We start from the raw sequence: 25,685 nt of genomic DNA, 5'->3' as shown, positions 1-25,685 counted from the left end.
TGAATTGTATATGACATGTGACATATACAATTCACACCACCTATCAGGACTCAGGCAAACTACTGGTCCCTCTCCACTAACATTACAGGAAGTGTTCGATAAAGTAATCTCATCGTGATCACTGTTGCTGTTATTATAGGAGAAGCAAGGAAAGGCAGATACGTCTACACTTCACCACAAGGTTTACGGGCTAGTTATCTTTCTCCTCTTTGTCTCACCATTAAATGAGAATAACCTGTTTGTCTCTTGCAAGTCTTCACTGAGCTTGTATCCAAGGTTCATTTGTGACCACCTTCGACTTAAATGCCCATCTCTCGCTGTGAAGTAGGGCAGCATTGTCTTGTTTGCTTATAGACTCCTCTGCCCGAATTATCGTGATTTCTCCATTCCACAACCAATGAAGCTCACTCATTCTCTGAACCTCAAATTCGGAATTAGTTTTAATAGCCACTCATACCTCATCTCAGCTCTCGTCTTGGACACAATGATGGAGCCCCTTCCACATGAGCCTTGTAGCTCAAGGTCTATTGTCCTCTCACAAGTGCCTGTGCTTTTCCCACCAGCCAGACTTTGGGCTCCTGCCTTCATCAGCCTCGTGGGCCTCGTGGATTTCAGGCTTCGTGTTAAATGTTATATGAATTTCCTGCCATGTCAATGCATTTGAATGAGTGGGAAAGCCACAAAATTTGTGAGTAAAATGATAGTGAATATAGGAGTCTCTTTTGGTTAATGACATCTTGGCATCATTTGGCTTTGTGATGGGCAAAATGATGCAGGGCTCAGTCATGGTACTGGATACGTCACAGGTTGACTCCGGAAGCTAAGTCCTGGACCTCCAGGACTACCCTTTGTTTCAGAGGAAGTACTCTATCGCATTGGACAGAGGAAAGGCACCTCAAAAACAGAAAGTGAAAAAAGACTCCCAGAAATTATAAAGCTAGTGATAAAATTAAGTGAACAGCTTAATTTAAAAAAATACATACATTTTTATTTTGCATAAATTGTGTTTCTGGGTAAGAAAAAAAAATACAACATCTTAACATGTAAGAGGTTTTTGAGCTTTAAAAACCTTGTGTGTATATGTTCTTAGATTGAATTCATTTATGATAGACAATTATGTCATGAATATATGAATCTCCTGTTTGTTTCGTAAATACATAGCATACATGCTAATGATACTGAGCGGGATAAACTCAGAATGGTCTTAGGTGTGAAGCTTCATGCTATTGCAGCTTTGTTCTGAGAGCCATGTTGGCTGGCTCTCCCCTGCTTCCTTTTCCTATTTAACACAGTTCTCCCTACAGTATCATAAGAAAATCAACGAAGGCAATACGCTGAGTCTAAACCGCATTGTAAAATGTCTGGGAACTCAATCCTTCTCCTGCGGACGAGAGAAGAGCTTCCTGGGGCAGCAGCATTTAGCTAGTCATTTCAACTTTCAAATAGCATAGCCCTCTCATTTCATTTAATGCTAAATTAGGAAGACAAATACTAACTTAATTTTACCTAGCGTGTTAATCATTATGTCCAGGAAAATAAAAAAAAAAACTTTAACTTAGAAACTAATATATGCCACATTTAAAAAGAGTTGAAGTGTCACTAATAGTATTTTCCTTAAAAGCATTTTAATAGCATTATTTAATGAGCCTTATGTCATTTTGGAATTTGTTCCCCTTGGGCATCATTAATACCTAATTTCCACAATTTAATACAGGCACTGAAGAATGACTGGTGTAAGGAGTAATAAGTGATGACTATTTAAGCCGTATAGAGAGAGCAAGCTGGGTGCAGGCGAGGGCAGCTTCCTCTTTGTGCCCACAGTGCTAGCATCAGCCCTCAACAGGGACTGGAGAATGCCAGGCAATCAGAGTCAAGAAAAGTTTAGAAGAAGAGATTAAACATTTCGAAATTCTTGCAGAGCGTGATGTTGTCACAACCCTCTAAGGCATTCTCCTTCTGCCTTACACGTTTCCACGTTCCGTTACACAGCATCACCTGGAACGTCCTGAGGATACAAACCTGAAAATATAAAGTGTGTGTGTATGGAGAGAGAGAAAGAGGGGGGGAGGGAAGGAGGGAAGGAGGGAGGGAGAGGGAGGGAGACAGAGACAGAGACAGAGAGACAGAGAAAGAGACAGAGACAGACAGAGAGAGACAGAGACAGAGAAACAGAGAGAGAGAGACAGAGAGTTAGTTCGAGGGAAGAAGTAACTTACTGCTAAATACTTTTAAGGTAATATGTACTGTTAAGAAAAGAAAAGGCAAGAGCTGGCAAGATGGCCCAGCAGGAGAGTCCTTATGCAAGCCTCCTGACCTCAATTTGATCTCCAGAACCCACAGAAAGGTGGGATGAGAGAACCAACTCCACACAGTTGTCTTCTAACTTCCACATGCACAGAATAATAACAAAAATGTCTTAAAGGTTGATAATTAAACTTCTAAAGGAGAGCACTGGAGGGGACGCAATGATGTACTTGCTCTACGAGCATGAGGGCCAGCCCACAGGGAAGTCAGGCAAGTGTGGCAGCTGCATGTAATCTCAGCACTCAGAGGGTAGAGACAGTAGATCCCGGAGCAAACTGGTTAGTCAGACTAGCCAGAAATAGGTATCCCCAGGTTCAGTGAGAAATTCTGCTCCATAAATAAAGTGGAGAGCAATTGAGGAAAGCACTTGTTATAATATATATATATATATATATATATATATATATATATATATTATACACACACATTGTAACCAGAGGTTTCTTGTCTTCCCTGGACCTGCAGCCACTTTTAAAATAACAACTCAGGGGCTTAATATTAATTATATCCTGTTTGACCTATTAGTTCAGGCTTATTATTAACTAGTTCTTACAACTTAAATTTAAGCCATTTCTATTAGCTTTTATTTTATCACAAGACTACTGGCTTGTTACCTCATATCTTACTTCTCTGGTGGCTGCTTGTATCTCCCAAACTCCACCTTCTTTCTCCTCATATCTTTGTTTGGATTTCCCACCTAGCTATATTCTATCCTGCCATAGGCCAAAGTAGCTTCTTTATTAACCAATGAGAACAAAACATATTCACAGTATACAGAGGGGCATCCCACATCACATAGAACATTGGAAAGAAACTCCTCGAGGAGATAAGCACTAATGTAGATCTTGATAAGTGCCTCGGAGCTGGACCCATGGGAGGAGTAGGATTCACCACACAAGAGAATGCTGTGAGCATCTGCATGCTGAAAGTACCCCCATATGGGCTCAGGAAATACTGAGCAGAGCTTAGTTGGGAAAGAACTGAGTAACAGACTGGTTGGCACTAGTGGCACAGGCCTTTAATCCCAACACCTGGGAGGCAAAGGCAGGTGGATCTCTGTGAGTTCAAGCCCAACCTTGTTTACAAGATCTAGTTTCAGAACAGCTGTGGCTGTTATACAGAGAAACCCAAAACAGCATAAGGCAAGAAAAATCGATGGTCCAGGAGTCCTGTGGGATGGAGTGTGTCAGTCTAAAGGAAAGATCATCATTTAATAACCTAGTTTGATGGCTACTGAGCACCCTCTAAAACCCACAGAGTTTAGAAATGATATGTAATGTGTAGCACTCTGGGTTATGTTTTGTGCTGATTCCTGCTATATTTGCAAGAAAGCACTTAAAGAAGAACGTGGAATATCTACAGATGTTTGTTTTAAAAAAAAACTAGACGGCAAGTCAAGGATGACCAGTGTAGTAACTAAGTGCACAATCATATAAAAGAAGAACAATAATTAAGGAGGAGTGCCCAGAGATGGAATGAGACAAGAAGACATCCTGACTACCTCAAGGGAAGCTGTGAGCCTGGTGCCTACTGTGGTTCAATTCCTTTCTTTGTTCCTAGTTCACTTTCTACTGAATAATGTCCATATGAAGTTTTCATAAAAATTACCCTGGAAAATGACAGATCTGCAGAGTTAATCCACAGTAGCCCAAACTGGAGCTAGGCCATCAGAGATATATGGATGTTTTCCAGTGTCAGGGAACCAACTGTCACGAGTATTCCGACCTGGACTAAGCCTCTCTTCTCTGTGTTTTAATGAACAGATATCATTCAGCACAGACATACGCGCTTCAGGTTGTCACCTCCAAGTTTTACCCAAGGATTCATGTCCCAGCACACCCTGTCATTCATCTTTAGTTATCGTCAACCAAATTTAGACTAAATGCCAGACCATGAGGCACATTCCGATGACCATACCTTGATTTTGTTTCAATAAAGATTTACACTTTATTCAGAGGGCGAAATTGTTTCCTCTTTCTGGGGACAGTGGTAAACAAGACTTACAAAGCCTGCTTGGGCAATTTAAGAAGTCAGGAGACGACTAGCAGGGTGGACTTAGTGTGTTCTCCTTGCTGTGTCCATCTAGTTGAGTGCGCACCAAGGGTTAGGACCATTGTTTTATGGGTTTTCTCTGCTTTGGCTTTAAAAAATCCCTGCTTCAAGGAATAATGTCCCTGAGAAGCTTCCATTTCTGCCAGGTGCTCTTCTAAATGTCTTCTTTCTTGATAAAGCACAGTGTTTTGCAAGGGCCATGGAATTACAAGCACACTTGGCCGGACTGAACTGACTTCCTTTACAGTACATCTTTTTGTGGACCTTAACCATGGATACCACTGTTCCATACCTTGTACTAGAATATTCTGTGTGCTTTGATTCAAGGGATTAGAAGTATGTCATCTATCTCTTGGTTTTTATTAGAGGAGAGGAATCATGAAGTTTGTGAAAACATTTATTATTTTCTATATAGTCCTCCCTTTCTGCCTCTACCCTCTCACATATGGCCCAGTTTCTAAGTGTGTGCTACATTAGCTTGAGATTTCCAAACTATAGACTCTTTTATTATCAGTTTTTCCACATTCTTATGTGATGGTAATGTAATATGTGAACTAAAATACATAATTAAAAGGCTAGTTAATGTGCAATGATTTTTTTAATGAAGTCCTTCTTTTTTTATCCCACTGGTATATCCACCAGTGTGAAGCAGTGCTGTGTTATGCAATGGGAGGCATGACTAGTCCCTCCTCAGTACCCATGACAGATGACTAGTCTCTCCTCAATGCCCATGGCAGATGACTAGTTCCTCCTCAGTGCCCATGGCAGATGACTAGTCCCTCCTCAGTACCCATGGCAAGTGACTAGTCCCTCCTCAGTGCTCATGGCAGAAGACTAGTCCCTCCTCAGTACCCATGGCAGATGACTAGTCCCTCCTCAGTACCCATGGCAGATGACTAGTCCCTCCTCAGTACCCACGGCAAGTGACTAGTCCCTCCTCAGTACCCACGGCAGCTGACTAGTCCTGTTCGCTTTGCCTTCAGATGACTCTGTCCAATGCTTTTTACAACATGGTCCTGGCCATTGCCTTCATCAAAGTCATTACCAGAATGTCTCCTGTGTCCTCTCGATGGCTCTTCCTTCTCTTCTCTAGTCAAGATTTTAAACATGTCAGCCATTTTCTTTTCTCTAATTTAAACCATCCATCTGCAAACCCTCACAACAGGGCATTCAAATCCCATAGTCCTTTTATAGTGACCGCAGGGCTCCTGTGATAGTAGCCTCTACAATTCTTTCTTCTTTAGTCAATTGGGAACCTGTTCTTTTTACCGTTGCAGTCTGTGTACTCAGATGTCAGCGCCTCTGGCAACTTCTGATTGATCTTTAAAGCAGTGCATCCATCAGTTAGATGCTGTTGTGGAGTGAACAGCTACATGGATCTCAATGGCAGAGCAGGACTTGCGTAGGTCAAGCGTGATTCTCACCTGGAATTCATAGAAAACTCTAAGCCAGTCTCAGTACATAGCACAACCCCATTTTGTTGTTGTTGTTGTTGTTGTTTTCTGGGAGGAGGGGTTCTTGCTTTAAAAAGTATTTTGATCAAGCCCGAACAGGGTTGCGAAGAATGGAGTTGGGTTGTCACGGTTCCCCAAGCACCAGACCTGTTTGGCTTGTCACTGAAGCTTGCCTCAGAGTTACATGTCTTTCATTTTCATATTCAAAGAACTTATCATAGACTCTGTATATTTAAAGGAATATTTCCTGAATAAATAAATAAAGCAATGATCAGCTGTATAAAAACTAAAAGGCAAAGGAATGAGCTGGTGTAAGGAAACTAAGTCAATGCAATTCACCTCTCCTACGTTCGCCTAACATGGGAAACGGTTGCTGTAGCAACTGGAGGTAATTCCGCCATGTCTTCTGTTTTCCCTTTCCATCTTCAGATCAGAGAATGGGCACGTGCTTCTCTGGCCTGGTGAATGGCCGCTGTGCACAAGAACTCCCAGGCAGAATGGCAAAGGCTCAGTGCTGCTGTGAGCCTGGCCGCTGCTGGGGTATCGGAACCATTCCTGAGGCCTGTCCTGTCAGAGGCTCTGGTGAGTGGCGGGTTGTGTCACCTTGGCAGCAACAGTATTAAGAAAGTCAGTGACACTGGTAATCTCTGCCCTTCTTGAAGCAGACCAGATGTTTACTTGGATTACCACCAGCTTGTAGTGTGCCAGTCCTTTACAATAGTTCTTTCCTTTCTGGTGACCTGAGGATTAATCCCTCCTGTAGCCTCTGCCTTAAAAGTGACTTTCTATTGGGAAAACACCCCTAGAATGAAAAAGAAGGCCTCGTGTCAGACACAGCATGAATAATAAAGTATGATAAGGGCCTCACAATCGAATGCGTTGACTTTTTTTTGGTATCTTTCCCATGTGGAATTCTGAAACTCAAAAATAATTCAAGCTTCAGAAATTTGCGAGTAAAGGCATCTCGTACATGCCTTTATAGAGGAAAAATGAGACATTCTTCATTCTCTCAAAAGCGTGGAACCATAAGACACCACCAAGTTTGATCCCTAATATCCTGCCCTAATTCCATGAGTAATTAGGACAAAAAGGCAGTTGCTGCAGCCTTGCTTCTTACTTGGTTTTGATATATACAGCTCAGCAAAGATTTTTAAAGCTGTGTGGATACTGTCTACTGCAAAAATTTATTTTAAAACTTTGTTCTGGATCTATATTAACATCTAATCCTTTAAAAATGAGGAAAACAGACATAAAATTTGGGTGGACATAATACTGATGAGAATTCAAGTGAAACCAAACACGTAGAATGAGTTTCCTAAAGCTTTTCACCTGCTCAATTAAGTTTCTTGCAATAATAGCTATGCCTGGAATTTTATGAGTTATACTGAGGGAGTCAAATACAGAGGTGCACACAAAAGGCTCTTTGTGTGAGTCAGTTAAAACAATGAGGAACATTACTTTTAAATATTTTTGACACACATATACCTTGTTTTTGTTAATATATAGCATTGAAAATATCTAACAGGATGGTAAACTTCTTATCCTTATTGTAAACTAAAACTGACCTATGACAACTGCTTCAGTGATGTATCCAGCACTCTGTTTCTGTTTGAGCACACTCTTTCTCTTACAGAGGAATACCGTAGACTGTGCCTGGATGGCCTTCCGATGGGTGGCATTCCAGGGAGCTCCGTTTCTAGACCTGGAAGCACGGGGGGAAATGGCAATGGCTATGGCCCAGGAGGGACAGGCTTCCTCCCCATCCCTGGAGGCAATGGCTTTTCTCCTGGTGTTGGGGGAACTGGAGTAGGAGCCGGGGGACAGGGCCCCATCATCACTGGATTAAGTAAGTACTCACATTTCCTCTAGATTCTTGAGTTTTCAGCCTCAAGTGATATTATATTAACAAGCATGTGTGTGTAAGTGTGTGTGTGTGTGTGTGTGTGCATATAAAATACACTAATACTGAATTTAAGAAAATGGGGTAGGAAAACATTTCGCCTGCCCATCAACCCTTTTGATAAATTGGAACAAAAGAATATGTGAGCTAGGCTCTTTGAAAATACAAAGGAGAGTCCAGGAATGTGCGATCTGGATGACGTCACTAGGAAGCATGTTTTGGACTCAGTTCATCTGGCCTGTTTTGCTGCTCTACTCATATAGGGCTTGGATGGCGGCCCAGCACCGTGTCTCAGATGAGATAAAGCAAGCCCTGCTGGGGCCTCTCCGAACAGCCTAACACACACATCCCCGCTTCCCTCGCGCTTTGCCATTGTTGTCAAACTGCTTGAAATTGAGAACTGTGGGTTTCAGAGCAGAATTGGCAACTGTTTGCTTGACATTTAAGCTCGGTCTTTAAAAGCACAGTTCTTGATAATAATATTTAATAATATCCCACGCTGCTATGTTTATTCTTTCTGGCATGCTGCCTATGTGCTACATCTAAATATTCAGCAACTTACAAAAGAGAAAAAAAGAAAAAGCAATGGAAAGTGCTCACATGGATGGTAGAACATTCCTGAAATTTTTTTAAAAGACATGAGCAGAGTTACCAGATGTGTGACTTAACAAGCGTAACTTGTGACCATGTGTCTCGAGGATTTGGTTTTTTTTAAAGATCTTTCATATTAAAATTTAATAAAAATGTGAGTGTAACAGAGAATGGCTATGACTAAAGTACACACACGCACACGTGCACACATGCACGCACACACGTGTGTACACACACATACACATATACACATGCATGCACACACATATACACATGCACGCATGCACACACACATACACACACACATATGCATATGCACACATACATTTCAAACACCTCCAAAATGAAAAATATAATTTAATAAAATACGGAGTAACGAAGTCTTCTGATATACACTTAATTTCTATTAATCATCTGAAAAAAAATCAGTTCAAGTGAATAATGCATGTTATAATGACCAAGTCTGATTATGTCATAATTTTCCATAGCAATTCTCAACCAGACAATAGACATATGTAAGCACCACGCCAACCTGTGTTTGAATGGACGCTGCATACCCACTGTTTCTAGCTACAGATGCGAATGCAACATGGGCTATAAACAGGATGCAAATGGCGATTGCATAGGTATGTTCACAATTCTTTAACCCTTCTTAAGTTTTCACATAGCTGCTAGACTGTAAGATAAAATGGGACTGAATATGATCTTTTGAAGTAAAACTAACTTGTGTGCTGTCTCTCTGACATGTATGCCGCTCTCCTTATTCCAAGACCCCTTAACTGGTTGTTGACTTAAGTCACATCAAGAATTCCCCATTCTCTCTTTTCCTGCGTATAATTTGTCTCTCCTTTCTTTATAGAGTTGCTTATCCTTACTCTAACTTAAATTTTTAAAGTGAGTGTATTTTTAGAGCAATATTCATTGATCCTTTTGAAGTGGCAGTGCTAACCACAAACATACAAATATTTTGGTTCCTGACTCATTTAAACTCTTAAAAAGTGCTGGCTATGACTGTATGACTACAGTCATTAACTAATTCTTTCTCTTCCTCCTCTCCCTCCTGCTTTTGGTTTTCTGAGACAAGGTATGTAGTCCTGGTATGTAGACAAACTGTGTAGTTCTGGCTGTCCTAGAACTCACTTTATAGACCAGAATGACTTTAAACTCACAGATATCTGCCTGTGTCTGCCTTCTGAGTGCTGGGATCATATGCCACCATGATCTACAAGCATTAATTTCTTAGATTCAGAAGGGCTGTATCTAATGAAGACAGAGGGCTATGGGGATGACGAAGCTGGTAAAATATGAACTGTGTAAGCATGAGAAGTAGAGCTCGAAGTCGTATGTGCTTGTAATCCCAGCAATGGGGAGGCAGACGCAGGATGACCCCTGAGACCTGCTGTGCAAACAGTCTAGCCAGTGGAGACATTTAGGTTCAGTAACATATCCTGTCTTCATGGGGAAAAAGAGGAGAAGAAGAAGAGTAATTGTGGAAAACAGGGATGTTGCCTTAGTTAGGGTTTCTATTGCTGTGAAGAGACACCATGACCACAGCAACTCTTATAAAGGAAAACATTTAAGTGGAGCTGGCTTACAGTTCAGAGATTTATTCCATCATCCTCATGGCAAAATGCATGGCAGCATACAGGCTGACATGTTGCTGGAGAGGTAGCTGAGAGTTCTATATCTGTATCAGCAGGCAGCAAGAAGAGAGAGTAACACTGGACCTGGTTTGAGCTTCTGAAACCTCAAAGCCCACCCCCAGTGACACACTTCCTCCAGTGAGCCCACGCCTACTCCAACAAGACCACACCTCCTAAAAGTGCCACTCCCTATGGGCCTATGGGGGCCATTTTCATTCAAACTACCACAGATATCAAGCTCTGTCCTCTTCACACACCTGAAATACATGAGTGAGTGTGCACACACACACACACACACACACACAGAGAATAGTCATAAATAAAAGCTTTTATAATATAATGACAGGATCTGGAGCCACGTCTCAGCAGTTTAGAATACTTCCTGCTTTTGCACAGGGCATGCATTTGGTGCCCAGTGTCCTTGTTAAGGGTCCAAGAATCTGTCTAGAACTCCAGTCTCAGGAGACCTGACACCTTCTTCAGGTCTCCACAGCCACTCACATACAGTTGGCATGCATTCATTCACACAGATACACACACACACACACACACACACACACACACACACACAAAACTTAACATAAAGATAAATTTTAAATCAAATTTAAATAACAATATAAATATCACATATCAATGTAAGTACCAGGTATATATATATATATATATATATATATATATATATATATATATATATATTAAAATAAAGGAGAATATTTTCTAAACCAAAAATAAGAAGTGAGACTCTCTGTGTCTGTATTAGTCAACTGAGATAGGTTGTTTTAGCTGAAAAAAAAAATGCAATCAAACTCAATTTTATGTCAGCTAAATACTTGAGAAAGGAGAGGGATGTCTTGAAAGATTTTTAGATAGTTGTGGATTTTCTCTGATATTCCATTTAACGCCAATGAGAAGTAATTCTTAGAGCTTCCCTGCAATGTGGAATCATCAACAAACTGTCTGATTGTTGTGCTCAGTCCATAGCCTGTCTTGTATGTTGGGTGAATTTTTCAATGGGCATTGGGTGTTGCCAGAACAACAATGGCTCCCTGTGCTACAAGTTGTTCAATAGCTATGATGCTTCACTGTTATTAAAAACCCATTTGCTATCACCACCTTCAGATTCATTAGAAGAAACTTGTTAAATTTTAGAAAAATCTGCAGTAATCTTTTTTAATCCAGCCACTTTAAGCCTGGGATTTTAACGTTAGCATCAACTAGACATTTTTTTATCTTTTTAAAGGGACATGTTTCTCTTCTTTAAGAAAATGTCTTAGAAATCACACATTTGAAGAACTTTGCATGTCAGCTCATCTTCAGGTAAACACAGTATTCTGTGACAAAACACACCTCACAAAGAACGGTGCGGCCATTCGTTTCTTAGACAGCTGAGTTGCTTCAGTCAGAAACGGTGTGTAATATGTGTCCCTGTTCTCAGAGAGTTTAGGAAGCACACTCACAGCTCAGGATTTAGTATGGTACAATTCTGCTGTCACAAACAATGCTCTTTGCTGAACAGGACTGTTCTTTGCTCTGCTGTGCCATGTGTCCTTGGCACTGTGGCTTTCATTTGGGCTCAGGCACGAGCATTGCTTTGTCCTGCCACTGAAAACATCCACACGGTGAATAAGGCAGTGAGATCTTCAAGTTATACTTCTTATCACCTCTGCCTACTGTGGCATTGAGAATGTATATCTCATGGTTTACTATGTTAGGGAAGCCTAGAGCTTCTGCAGTGTGCCCAGATATGCATGGTTACGGTAGAGATGGATCTTATTATTCAACAGTGAAACCGTATCAAGGTTCTCTTTCACGCTATTATAATTCACATAGGCATAGCTTAATACTGAAGTGCACTTTCAGAAAAAAAAAAAAACAAAAAACGTTTTTGGTCTTTCTAAACCTACCATTCTCTTTCCGGTGTCAGCTTTTAATCATTTGGAGTTCGTGAGGAACAAACTAGTATTTTTGGAAAAACTGGCGGAATACTTAAGTAGTAGTTAATATTCTAGTAGCTAGAATAAGAATGGTGCCTCCTTAAAGTAGGGCATTGTTTTGAGGGATGACAGATTGCCCTTTGTATTTGGAACTCCTTTTAGATGCTTACTGAAGCATAAGGAAATCACTGTGCTAAATATCAAAGCAACAACATCAGCAACAACAACAAAAAACCTTTGTCCCATCTTGTTTCTAGAATAATTGCCCCAGAAGCCTGAAACCAGTGGCCTTTACTCAGCATGCTCCTCTTATCTTCTTGCTCTACTCTTAGTGTGAAGCTCTGCAGTGCCTAGGTGCCTGTGTGAGTCATGCTGTTGTTAAAATATCTCTTGTCATTTGCATTATAGGACAATAGGAAATAAACCCATTCCTCTTCCGCTACAGGTAATACAGAGCTCTTCAAATTAAGTATATTCTAAATTGATATATAAAATGTTTTTCAAGGATAAATTTTTAAACTCAAATAGTGTCTGAAAATTCAACAACTTTAATAGTCAATACTTCTACAATTCTTTCATAAGATTCCCATGAATTCTTCTTAACCCTACTCAGTCTTTAATGAAGTCATAGAAAAAAACCAGTGTAGTGACTCTAATAGTTGTTCATCTCGGTTCCTTTAAGAAAGGCAAATGTGATCACTTTGCAGTACTGGAATGTGAGACACAGAATAGAGAAGAGACATGAAATGTACAATTCAGAAGGTACCGATAGTGACTTGTGGTTCTTCTGAAACCAAATCTCTGGTAGCTGGGGCAGGAACTCAATGATGAAGTGTTTGCCTGCATGCTTAAGATCTTGGATTTGATCCCCAGAACTATAAAAAAACATAAAAATTAAAATTAAATATAATTCAACTGGGCATGGTGGCACACACCTTTAATCCCAGCATCCAGGAGACAGAGGCAGGTGGATCTCTAAGAGTTCAAAGTCAGCCTGGTCTACAGAGTAAGTTCCAGTACATCCAAGAATACACACAGAAAAACCCTGTCTCAAAAATAAAACAGAACAAAACAAATCTTAATCCTGTTAAACAAACAGAAAAGCCACAAATGAGGTTCAAAAGGCACGTGAACTTACAAAGCAACTTAATTAATTTGTCAATGAAGAAATAAAAATAAATGAAGAGATACAGCATATCTATTGGCTGGGTCCTTGAAGACTAGGAGACAGCTTTTATATCACTGAATGACAGAGTGGCAGGAAGAGTTGTCATGGTAACATGCCACAGGTGTAGGTTCTTGAGGGAGAAAGACATGCTGAAGACTGTAGCCTCTTCCAGTTTGCCACGGCTTCCCAGACAGTTTACCTGGAAAGGGGAGGTTGGTCTCTAATATTATTCAATTAAACATTTTATGTTGGGGCTTCCATCAAGATACCTCTGTGGATCCTTTTTAACTGTTGAACTTCAGTAATGTCCATCTAGAGAAACGAAGTGATTCTCAGCACTGCACCCTGGAGGTGCTGTTTCACAGTGGGAAGTGCACCGATTATACTGCTTGCCTTTGCTAATGCTTTAAACTCTCTCTTTCCCTGCTGTTTCTGCTTCATTCCTTTGGCTCAGTAGAATTGATGGTATCAACCAAAAGTGTCAATGTACGTGAGTCTTAATGGGCTGAAGGGGGCCTTTAAATGAATTGAAAAAGCATTTAATCCTGTTAAACTTTGTTGTCTTAATTATATTCACCATGAGGTTTTGTTTTGCCTTGCTTTCTCTTACCAGCGAGGGTTTAATTGCACTCCATCTGAAGGTTTATAGAAATGAGGCTGGTGTGTTTGAGAGAGAGCAGTCCTGAGGCAGGAACATCTGTAGAAGGAGCGATCTATTTATTAACATAGTCACCCTGCGAGGAGACTGCCTTATTTTCTCCAATGTAGCTAAAATTACGATGCTAATGGCTTCTGCACGTACCTGGGATGGCAAGCCACCACACCAGATCCTTTAACTTGCCAGCATTCAAAATATTATTCAGTGAGCATTGCTAAGGGAAGACAAATTCAACTTATACTGGCACAAGTGATTTCCCTGGGATTTGCCTGGTCTGAATTGTCAAGTCTAGTCCTTTGTTTTGCACACCCAAGGTTCTGTAATGGAGTCACATTTAATTGAGCCTTAAAAGACTTTACACACAAAAAACTCCAGCTTTCTCGTCTTTCAGATCAGGTAGTAATTGAATAGAATTCTATTCTCTGTGAGAAAAATCCTCAGTTCCAATTTTAAGACCTGCAGGAAATCTGGAGTTAATAGGGGGGAAAAAATCACTTTTTAATCAGTTTTCATTATCTGTGTACTTTATGTTTGTTACTACAAAATAAAGCCTTGGTGAATACCTATTTGTGTTTAAATAGTTGAGTCCACAACCCAGTAGCAAAAAAAATCCATAGTCCATCAGCCCTGTTCTCTAAAACTAACTGTATTGACCACATGTAGTGTTGATATGTGTGCGTGGACGCGTGTGTGCACCCATGTGTGTGTGTGTGTGTGTGTGTGTGTGTGTGTATCTTTAGAAACCATTCATTGTTCTCATGACATTGTCTAAGGCCTTAGGCTATTATGTTGCCTAGCTTGCTATAGTTACTGACTATTATAGTCTGTTGGAACTCACGTTGTTGCTTTCCAAGGTCTGTGCCCTTAATCACTGGGCATTATTCCAGTTGAAAAAAAAATCATTATTTCCTGATTAAAGCAAATTCTCTAGTACTCTCCAGTAAGCATTGTTTTTTTGTAAATCTTCACATTGGACTCTGTGTATTTGAGGAAAGGAATTTTCATTCATTTATAAATACTCCGCTATTTAGACTATTACCACGGGCTGGCCTTCTCTCAAGTTTGGGAGGCTAAATGCACTTTAAACAAACGTTTCTGCAAATTGAGTGACGCCTGTAATGGTTTCTTTTGCTGCTCACAGATGTTGATGAATGCACATCAAATCCCTGCACTAATGGAGATTGTGTTAACACACCTGGATCCTATTACTGTAAATGTCATGCTGGATTCCAGAGGACTCCTACGAAGCAAGCATGCATCGGTAAAGCAGGGTTTCTGTGCAGAGAAAACAGTTCTGCAAGATAGTCGGCAAGGCTGTTGGAGTTAAAGGGAACTTACTAAAATGAGGCACGAATCGCTTAAGCACTCTTGCATCGTGGATTTGTTTTGTAATGCCCTTAGAGAATCTCCCTTTCAACATAAGCACTGTGTGCATGTAGAACCCAGGCAATGTAGTATCAGGCTTCAAAACCCTTCAGTCTGCCTTCTTTGCCCGTACAGTATGGCCTCCTCCTCCCAGTACCTTCAGCATTACCCTTCGCTGAGCTAAAGACTGATTGTCGTTTTCAATTACTGTTTTCTTTGAGCCCCACTGACAATCCAACACCAAATCGTGCCTTGTCTGCATGCAGAGTCCCATGGCTTCACCCACCACCACCGTCATCCAAACCCTACCTCACTGCTGATGCATCTCGGAATTCATCTACCAGACAACTCCACTTCTCTTCCCCTTTCCTGTTCGCCCACGGGTGGTGGTTGCCTGGATCAACTTCTCCTGCCTGCCTTTGGTCTTAATTGCCCTTAATCCAGAAATCCTGTGATTTCTTTCGCTTACCCAACATTGGGTTCAGACTTTTAAGGTCTTTGTCCATTATGCCCTAAACAGCTGTGTTAATAATTCCATCCCCCCACAACTGCTCCTAATCTCACTGCACCCCATTTCCTTCTCGCTTTCCTTTTTTTTTTAGTTTTGAAACAATCTTTTCTCGTTTTACACACCAATCCAAATTTCTACTCCCTCTCCTCCTCTAACCCTCCCTCTTCTCTGCCTGCCCCCTCATCCCCTCCTCAGAGAGGGTAAGGCTTACCATGGGGAGTCAACAATGTCTGGCATATCACTTTGAGGCAGGACCAAAGCCCTCACCACTATATCTAGGTTGAACAAGGTATCCTCCAAAGAGAATAGGCTTCAAAAAGCCAGTTCAAGCACTAGGGATAAGTCCTGGTCCCACTGCCAGTGGCCCCACAGACTGCCCCAGCACACAACCCTCACCCACATTCAGAGGGTCTAGTCCTCTACAGGTTCCCCCGCTGTCAGTCTGGAGTAAGTGAGTTCCCACTAGCTCAGGTCAGGTGTTTCTGTGGGTTTCACCATCATGGTCTTGACCCCTTTGCTCGTATCGCTCCCTCCCTCTCTTTGACTGGACTCTGGGACCTCAGACCAGTGCTTAGCCATGTATCTCTACATCTGCTTCCATCAGTTGCTGGATGAAGGCTCTATGATGACAATTAAGTCTCCTGAGAAAATTGAGAGCATGGCGTGGGGAGAAGGGAGGGCCAAAGGGGAAGGAGAGGGGAGAAAGAGAAGGGGAGAAGAACATGAAGAAGAGCAAGGAAAGAGATATCTTGATTGAGGACATCATTATGGGCCTAGCGAGAAGCCTGGCACGAGGGACATTCCCAAGAATCCACAAGGATGACCCCAGCTAAGACCCTAAGCAATAGCAGCCCGAAATGGTCTTCCCCTGCAGTCAGATTGATGACAACCTTGTCATCCTTCTCTCTTTCTTTCCCTCTTTACCTACTGTCTGGTCGGTGAAATTGCTTACACTTTCTACGCGAGAAGAAAAGCTAGCGAGAGGTGGACATTTTGCTGAGAAAGCAACACACTCTTGGGTATTACATGTAAAGAGAATGCATGCGAGTATTTCATTCTCTTACTGTTTTTATCAGTAAGCATTACAAAGGAATGCTGTTTGCCTCGCTTTCGTCTTCTCAGATATTGATGAGTGCATCCAGAATGGCGTGCTTTGTAAAAATGGCCGCTGCGTGAACACAGATGGAAGTTTCCAGTGCATTTGCAACGCTGGCTTTGAATTAACCACAGATGGGAAAAACTGTGTCGGTATGGTTTTCTCTCTCCCTTGAAAACGGTTTTTAGAGGATATACATTTTCTTTAGAACCACATACATGATTGCTACAAAGGCTTCCACATCTCACGTGTGGAAGAAAGCTGGTCACAGGACTTAAGTAAATGAAATATGAATGCATTTAGCATGACTATAGAAATAATGTGATAGAATTAATTAGTCATGTTACAACAACTCATGATTTATGACTTCTCTTATTTTTCTTATGCAGTATATATTTAAGTATATGTACATATTTAAGTATATGTAACAGTGTATATTTAAGTATATGTAACAGTGTATATTTAAGTATATGTAACAACAGTGTATATTTAAGTATATGTACATATTTAAGTATATGTAACAGTTATTCTTCAGCAGTGTGCTCTATTTTAGATGCCAGGGTCATATCGCTGACAGGATAGAGAAGGAGTTTCCTTCTGAATTTGGGAGAATATGGCAAAGTTGCTATCCATAGTTGCTGACTGGCATGCTTAGCTGAGCAATAGATGCCAAAAGAGGTGTGAAACTCACACATTCGCTAAGGAAAGCCAGCTCATTTAACCTGACTGAGGATTACCATACTTTAATTCCATTGGAAACCAGACACCCACTGAAACTGTGTTACCTTCTCAGGAAAACAAAAGCCACTGGTGTCTGTATGGTTTTAACAGCAGCTAAACAATCAATGGGGAAAGAGGCCGTGAATTTGAGAGACATCAAAAAAGGGCACGGGGAGGGGTTTGGAGAGAAGAAAGAGAAGGGAGAAACGATGTGATTATATCATAATCTCAAAGTGAAATCTAAATGGTTTTATAAGTGAAGCAGTGCCCACAGGCACAGGGTTCATACGAGGTAGTTTTGACTGGAGACCGTGGAAGGAGAGGAAGCCTTGGTTCTCTGAGGCCAGGGTCAAAGCCCTGCTGTCTTCTGCCGCAGACCACGATGAATGTACAACTACGAACATGTGTTTGAATGGGATGTGCATCAATGAAGACGGCAGCTTCAAATGCATATGCAAGCCCGGATTCGTGCTGGCTCCGAACGGCCGTTACTGCACAGGTACGCATGGCTTTGAAATAAGACAGTCACCGTGACTGGAGCCATCCTTTTCTTATCTGTGGATCATGCAAGGATAATTCCATTTCCCTTCCTTCCTTTTCATGTTATTCACCTCTCTTGCTAGTTCAGCAAGGGAGATACCTAAAGCTTCCTAGGGGAAACCACTCTGTGAGCTTAGAAACAGCAATGCCTTTGCAAAGTAACAGGGTCTAGGAAAAATTAAGGAAATGGCACATGGATTTTAGTAAGTCTGAAGAAAACAGTACAGAAATAATTTCTTCCTAATTGTTGGCTAAATGAATAAGAGTAAGCGAAAATCTTGCGAAGTGGTCGTTTTTTATCTATTTCCAGGCCTGGATTTTCTATGCCCACTCCTTATGGGCACAGTATCACATCTACAGGTCATTTGGAAACACATCATAATTTTATGATCTTAATTAAGTGAAGATGTGATTTGGATGTTTTCATTAGCTATTTTAAGTTCTAGTGATAATTTTAATAATCAAAATAGAGGCCTCCCGGAATTATATGACATTGTATGACGTTCCTGCTCACAAGCAGAACTTTGTAACATGGAACTCATTTTGTGGTTTTGCCTTGGAAGCAAGCTTTTATTTTCATTTCATTTTCCTCCCTTAGAGGAAATCAACTCAATGAATGCTTTCTGCCTTTCATTTTACCAATCTACCTGAATAAAATAAGATTCGTTACCAATTCCAATGATGTCATTGAAATTCCAGGACAGTAGGGATATAATATGGGACTAAGTTTATGCAATACAAATAGCTTTTAACTCCTTCCCCACCCCCCCCAAAAAAAAGAAAGAAAAGGAATACAAGATGAAGTGGAAACTATAGGTTTGGCTTGATATCTCAAGGTCAGTTGACTGAGACTTAGCACAGGATAGGTGACCAGCATTTCTCTGTATCATGCAGCATTGCATGGCAGTCTGGAGCTTCATCTCAGTGTTCCTTAGAAAAGTTAAATGCATATATGAAGGTTTCACCTGTCATCCCTTCTGGAAATCATTTCCCATCAATTTTCTCATTACTAATGTTAGACTCTAGATGTCTTAAAATGGCCATAGCTTATCAGTTCTGTGTCCGAGGTGTTTTTCTGCTGTTGAAAAAGCTGCTTAGTGTTGGACAGCATTTGATAAATGCAAGTGGACTGAAGATTACATGGACTATCTCAGTTTATTTTGTAGGTTTGAAATGTTGAGATTAATGTCAAAACAGAATCTATTTCTGTGTGGAAAAATATTGCAAAAATTGCTCATAGATTTGTAGATATTTACTTCGCTTAACTTGAATTAGATATTAGTAATAGTAAACAAGATAATCAAATAAATAATAGATGTTATGAGACTCTCTTTTTCCCTCAATGCATTCAGCAGATTTTACTCAGCCTTCTACAAAATGTACTTGAGAGGAATGTATTTTTAAAGAAGGTCCGTTGCCATTTTTATATATTCTTTCTGCCAGTTACCCAGTTGAAAGGCTAGTAGGATAGGCCAGTTTAGAGAGCAAAGCCTTCTACTCTGTAATGGACCAGCTTCTGTCCTCCTCTGGGCAGATGTTGACGAGTGCCAGACCCCAGGCATCTGCATGAATGGGCACTGCATCAACAACGAAGGATCCTTCCGCTGTGACTGTCCTCCTGGCCTGGCTGTGGGAGTGGATGGACGTGTATGTGTTGGTAAGTGAGCATTCAGTGATGGCCTGATAGTCCCCAGTGATCTCTGATAACAAAAAATAGGATAACATCTACACAAAAGAACGGTAATATTCAACCACAGACAGAATGCATGCTAAAACCCAGGTAAGGCTTAAACGTATGCCAAGTGAGAGGAGTCTGTCACCAAAAGGCCGTTTTGTGTGTGATGTCATTTATAAAAGATGCCCCAAAGAGGTAATCCGCATCCATTCGATGCGATTGCTTATGACAGAAAGGACAGGGTGGAGAAGAAAATGATAGCTGAACGACATACAAATGTTCTAAAAAAAAACAAACCCCACACTGTCTTCTTTCAAGATGATATACAAAGAAACAAGAGTTCCAAATTCAATGGCAATTCATGTTACTATTAATAAGCAAGATGAGACTGGGGATTACAGTTACATTCATGTAAACCTCTTCCTTTCATCCAAACAAAGCTTGAGACATAAGTACCTTGTGCCATAGAAGTGTACTGATATCTAAAACTTAAAGTTTTTAAGGTTATTCCTCAAGCCATCAACTCCTGAAGGGAAAATAGGAGGCTGAATAGACATTTTACCTTAAACCATCCTGAATTCCTTTCGGAAGCCTCTGCCGAGTGTGTACCGTGAAAATGAATCAAAGCGGTCGCGCATTGGCTTTGAAAAGATGCTGTGGGCTCTTCAGGACCTAGGCTGTAACGCTGCAGGGACACTGAGGGAGGTTGGGAAGCTGCATTCGTGGGGCTCTCCCTTCCAAGTACTTTCCGGAAACCTGAAGGATGGGTCGGTCATTTTGCACCCTCAGCTCTTCAGCTCGTGCAGGAAAACAGCAAGGCTGGTTTGAAAGCGTGTTTTGGGGAGAAAGGAAATTCTCAGCCATAGTTGTTAAGACTTCACTAACTCTTGAATCCCAGGAGGGGTGAGGAGGACCAGGCAGGGCCGGCAGATGGAAACCATTTGTTCCCTGGGCCGCATCCTCAGGCCAGGCTGCATTTCAGCCTGCAGGTTGTCAGCCCTTAGCAGCCAGAAGAATGCAGCCCCTTCCTGTGCGGAGAGCTGGAATACGTTCGGTCATCTTGAAATGCTCTGTTGCTTTTTTGTCTACACCTACATGATTCCATTGAAATCTAAAAGTCAACAAGAAGCTGGTTTGGAAAGGAGAAATTAGTTCTATTTCCAGCAGCCAGTCTATGAATATTTTTCATGACAACCATGCGCAAAACCAAGGCTTCATTCTTTTATTCACATCCAGGGAGCACATCAGAAATCACTGGAATGCCTTTGCGAACTTTTTATCACTACGGCGATTTCAATTTTTTAAAACAAGAGCACATCGTTTGGGTGGAAAATTATATATTGCTATTCTCAAGCTGCGGTGGATTTCTTCGGTCCACCCAGTAAACAGTGGGAACCATCCCTGATTATGTTAGGAAGAAATCACTGCTATGAATTATTTGAATTGGCTCTTTAACTTAGATTTCTTATTTATATCTTTGTTTCTATAAGAATTGAAGTTTTTTTTGTTTTAGCTTTCATAAAATTAAGCTATGGTTTTAATTAGTGTACAGAACAGCCATGACTCATAAGCTGAGAGTGAATAAGAGAGAAAACTTATGTTTCCATACCATCCCCATTCTTTTAAATTTTATTTTTTTAGTTGACTTTTTTTTGGGGGGGGAGGGGCAAAGTGGATCTCATTATGAAGGAAGAAAACTCAGGCTATTCCATAACTTTTAGGTAGCAAGAAAATTCTATGAAGCTTTTATTTAAATGAGAATCATCTGAATTTAAAAATTAGAATGTTTAATGTTCACTAGCATATAATAAGTAATATTCCTAGCTGGGTTTTAAATAACAAATTTCCTTCCCATCTCAGCTCTTCAGTGGGGAGAGCTTTGGAGTGTAGGGGGAGAGGCTGCACGGTGGAAGTAGGAATTCTCTGTAATACTAGAACTGCCCTAGAATGGCTTTAAGATTTCCCAGCTTTGCAAATATTTAAAGCCACCTTTTTTCTATGTGCCTGCTGCGTGGGGCCCTCCCTTCATGTGACCCAGTCCATAGGCATATTATCCTCTGCCCTGACCACTGTGACCCCAGGCTAACACTCCTACCACCCATTCCTCACTCAAACAGGGGACAGCAAAACCCTGAACTTGCTTGCTAACCCCCCCAGGCAGAACTGAATAAAGAGTTAATTCCAGGGATCCCATAGGACTCTTTTGGTCCTGACAAGATTTAAGGAAGAACTTCAATTTATAACCCAGATTATGCATAAAAACATCTTTTAATAACTATTCTCTTAAGCGATAGATAGATAGATAGATGATAGATAGATAATAGATAGATGATAGATAATGTTGATAGATATATACATAAATGATGTTGATGATAGATAGACAGACAGACAGACAGATATCCTTGATGTTGAGCAGATATGAGGGATAAGTAATTTCTTTATATCTTCAGGATGGGATCTCAAAACTTGCCTTGATATTAAAGAATTTTCATTTAAATTTTCTTTTTCAGCAGGTTTTTTTTTTTAAAACATTAGCTTTAGGGCATTTTATCATGTTTCCAAACACCAGTATTTTTGTTTCTTAAAAGTAATGTTCTTTTCTTCACCAGTTCTGTTATTTACCAGTTGTGTAGTGCTGAACAAGATACAGTCCCTTCCAGAACCCCTTTCCACGTTAGCTCTGTTGATTAATTATTGCTCCCATAATAGGTTCCACAGCTTTCTCTTTACTTGCTTTCATTTTTTTTACTAGTTTATGTTTGTTTGTTTATTTGGTTTTTTTTTTGTTGTTGTTCTTTTTTCCTTCATGTATGTGTAGTGCGGTGAGTTTATGTGCACCATGTATGTGCAGGAGGAGATGCCAGATCCCCTGGAACTGGAGTTACGGGTAGTTAAGATTTTCCATGTGGGTTCAGGGAACCGAACCTGGGTCCTCTGCAGAAACAGCAAGCATTTTAGTCACTGAACCCTCTCCTGAGCCCAGTGAACTTGCTTTTGAAAAACTGCCCATTGTGGGTCCTTGTCCTGAAAACAGCAGTTCCTTTGGCCGTACTCCGATCCCTTGCGAGGTGACTGGTCATCTCTAACACTCTTACAGAAACCCTATCGCAAATCCAGACTTTGTTAATCTCATTGCTTAGCAGAAGTGTAAATCCAATTCTTTTAATGGTTAAAAAAAAAATCCTAGGACCTAAGAAAACATTGCAAGACACACTCTAAAAAAAAAAAAAGGATACAATTACTTCCAACAACTTGTGAACAGAGTGAGATACTTACAGTGGGGGTTATCTATCCCTAATGGAATTACCATGTTCTATGGCTAAGACACTATGCCGTTTCTCTGACGTTTAAGATGTTCTGGCTTTTTTAAGTTGTTCAGTATTTACTGCCTCATAAAACTGTAACATATTTCATAAGGCTCAGGAGTGAGGGAAACAAGCAGAGTCGAGTTTTTAGAGGGCAGGACATAGTGGCAAGATGGGGTACCTAGGAAGCCGCACAAGCCTACACTGAATCCCAGCGTGGGCCTTTGAGGAGCCTGTTACCTTGACCTAGGTACATATCCTTCCTTAGCTCTTGAGTTGGTGACCTGACTGTTTCATGAGATCATGTCTACATAGCCACTTAGTACAGTGCCAGAAACAAAGTGGTCATTTTTCTTTTTCTTATGTTTGTTTGTTTGTTTTGAAATAGGGTCTCACTATGTAGCTGGCCTAGAACTCACTCTGTAGACCAGGCTGGCCTCAAACTCACAGAGATCTGCCTGTCTCTGCCTCCTGAGTTCTAAGGTTAAAGGTGTGTGCCACTGTACTCAGCTCATTTTTTTCATAACCTATTAATTGAGATTTGGAGACAAAAACATGGACCAGGCAGTGGTGGCGCACATCTTTAATCCCAGCATTTGGGAGGCAGAGACAGGCAGATTTCTGCGAGTTCGAGGCCAGCCTAAAAAGTGAATTCCAGGACAGGCTCCAAAACTACAGAGAAACCCTGTCTCAGAAAACAAAAAACAAAACAAAACAAACAACAACAACAACAAAAATAACCCATGGTCACCAACATCATCCTGACAGGTGAAAAGAAAGATGTCCTAATTTAACAGGTCAAAACAAGCCATTCCCTAGACCACAAGCTAGTCACTTCACGGCAGTTTATCTTCACTGCTCCTTAGAACTCCTCAATGGAGCTAAGGGCCAGGCTGAGACTCAGACAACTCCACAACTAAAGCTCAAAGTGGTGTTTTTGGCTGTCGCTACATCCTTAGCCAATGAAAGACTTTGAAAATAGGGGTATGTTGTGTGGCACAGGGGAGGGCTATGGACTGCGGGTGTTGGGATGTTCCCAGTCGTTCCCTTTGGATCATTCCCCCACCGTGACGATGCTGAAGATGCAAAAGGACAGGAAATAGCAGATGTCCTCTGGAAGTTCCTAGTGTCGTAGCTTCTCGGGCTAAATAAGCTTCCCATTTTACACTCCCTGTCTCTCTTACCATCCGTTTATTTCCATTAGACACTCACATGCGTAGTACCTGTTATGGCGGAATCAAGAAGGGGGTGTGTGTGCGTCCTTTCCCTGGTGCCGTGACCAAGTCTGAATGCTGTTGTGCCAATCCAGACTACGGCTTTGGAGAGCCTTGCCAGCCTTGCCCTGCCAAAAATTCAGGTATTCTCTTGTAGGAAACTAGAACTTCAACAACAAACTTGTCCAAAGATTGCATCCGCTTGGAAGTGTTTTGTCCTATTCTGAACTGAAGAAGAAAAGGCGAGTTTGCATTGGTGTGTGTGGCGTGTAGTCAGAAGTCTCAGACTGCGTGTAAGCTCTGGCTGCGCCACAGTGGTCACAGTGAACAGCAACTCTTTGCTCATGCCGCTGTGATTGTGGTACAGATTCTATATTCAAATGTCACCCTCAGTTCCCTTGATCTGTGTTGTTATGGAGAATATAGAATACCTTGACATGTATGTGCCATTATTGAATTTATAAACACAAGACAATCTGGTTGACTTGGTAAAAGTCTTGACACCTTATGATGTCAAGTCCAAGGTCCATCAAGGTTGACACTTGTCCATTCATACTTTCAAGGAGCCTCTGTGGAATATTCCTGAGTACAGCACGGTTCGAAAATAAACGGAATCCCTGCTTTTACTTCGGGTTGAAAATACTTGGGATCACAGGCAGCAAACACAAATTACAATGTGTATAATCGGCACCTTGAAAGGGTCACAAGCAGGGAAAGCGTGAAGGATGAAGCAGGCCATTGCCTGGGGCAGGGGGGAGAATGCAGCAGAGAGGTGCACACTTAGTTGGTTCTCTTTCCGCGTGAAAGATAGGAGAGAACTTCGCGCAAAGTTGATGGGTTTTGAGTTCTGTGGACTCAAACTGGGTTGTTCGAACATTTGAAAAAATATTTCATGCATCTCGAGTTACTGAATATGACATTTTCTTTTTAGAAAAAAAAAAAGGATGGGTAAAATATCCTAAACTTAATATCAGGTATTAAAGCACAGATTTAAATGGAAAGAAAGCATTTCATATATTATCCCTCACTCTTCAAGGAATACATGCTAATCAGCAGGGAAATGCTCTGTTGAAAAAAGTTTAGCGCACATAAGCAAAGGAGAATGCAAATGGTAGTTCTCCATGTGAAAAAAAAAAGTCTGCTATAGAAATTATAATGAAATGGCAATTTTATTTATCAGTTTGGGGAAGCTATAGGCAATTGATTTTTTTCCTGTGACGGGAAGATATACCAAAAGAGATACTCTTAAATGGCAGAAGAGTATTCTGGGAACAGGGAAGGGATGTTAGCCTCAAAAGAAGCATGCACTTGGATAAGTTTTACTTCCAAAAAAATTAATTATTTGAGAAGCATAGCTGAAGCTGTCATTGCTTGTCTAAGTTTTTCCAAGTTGGAAAGACCGAACTATATCAGTAAGGGACTGATGAAGAAAGGTAGTCTCTCCATATAACTTAGAATAAAATATTGATACCCTATAAAGGGGACATTGACAGGACACGGCAGTGACAGAGCTCTTGGGACCCAAGCCTATTTCCCTACCCACCTCAGTAGCTTG

At 41.0% G+C, this 25,685-nt stretch overlaps 1 protein-coding gene across 2 annotated transcripts in view; it reads left to right on the top strand.

The window, feature by feature from the left end:
• Positions 1-25,685, top strand: part of Fbn2 (fibrillin 2) — a 202,600-nt gene that overhangs the window by 90,361 nt on the left and 86,554 nt on the right. For both annotated transcript variants that reach the window (XM_038330380.1, XM_038330378.1), the window contains exons 9-16: positions 6,240-6,392; positions 7,444-7,656; positions 8,790-8,927; positions 14,846-14,965; positions 16,703-16,828; positions 17,773-17,895; positions 19,471-19,593; positions 24,121-24,273. In XM_038330380.1, coding sequence (XP_038186308.1) covers positions 6,240-6,392; positions 7,444-7,656; positions 8,790-8,927; positions 14,846-14,965; positions 16,703-16,828; positions 17,773-17,895; positions 19,471-19,593; positions 24,121-24,273 — 1,149 coding nt within the window. The remainder of the gene's footprint in view (positions 1-6,239; positions 6,393-7,443; positions 7,657-8,789; positions 8,928-14,845; positions 14,966-16,702; positions 16,829-17,772; positions 17,896-19,470; positions 19,594-24,120; positions 24,274-25,685) is intronic.

Source organism: Arvicola amphibius, chromosome 5, assembly GCF_903992535.2.
Source record: "Arvicola amphibius chromosome 5, mArvAmp1.2, whole genome shotgun sequence".
In the NCBI taxonomy this organism is placed as follows: Eukaryota; Metazoa; Chordata; class Mammalia; order Rodentia; family Cricetidae; genus Arvicola; species Arvicola amphibius.
This window is presented reverse-complemented; position numbering and strand designations above follow the sequence as displayed.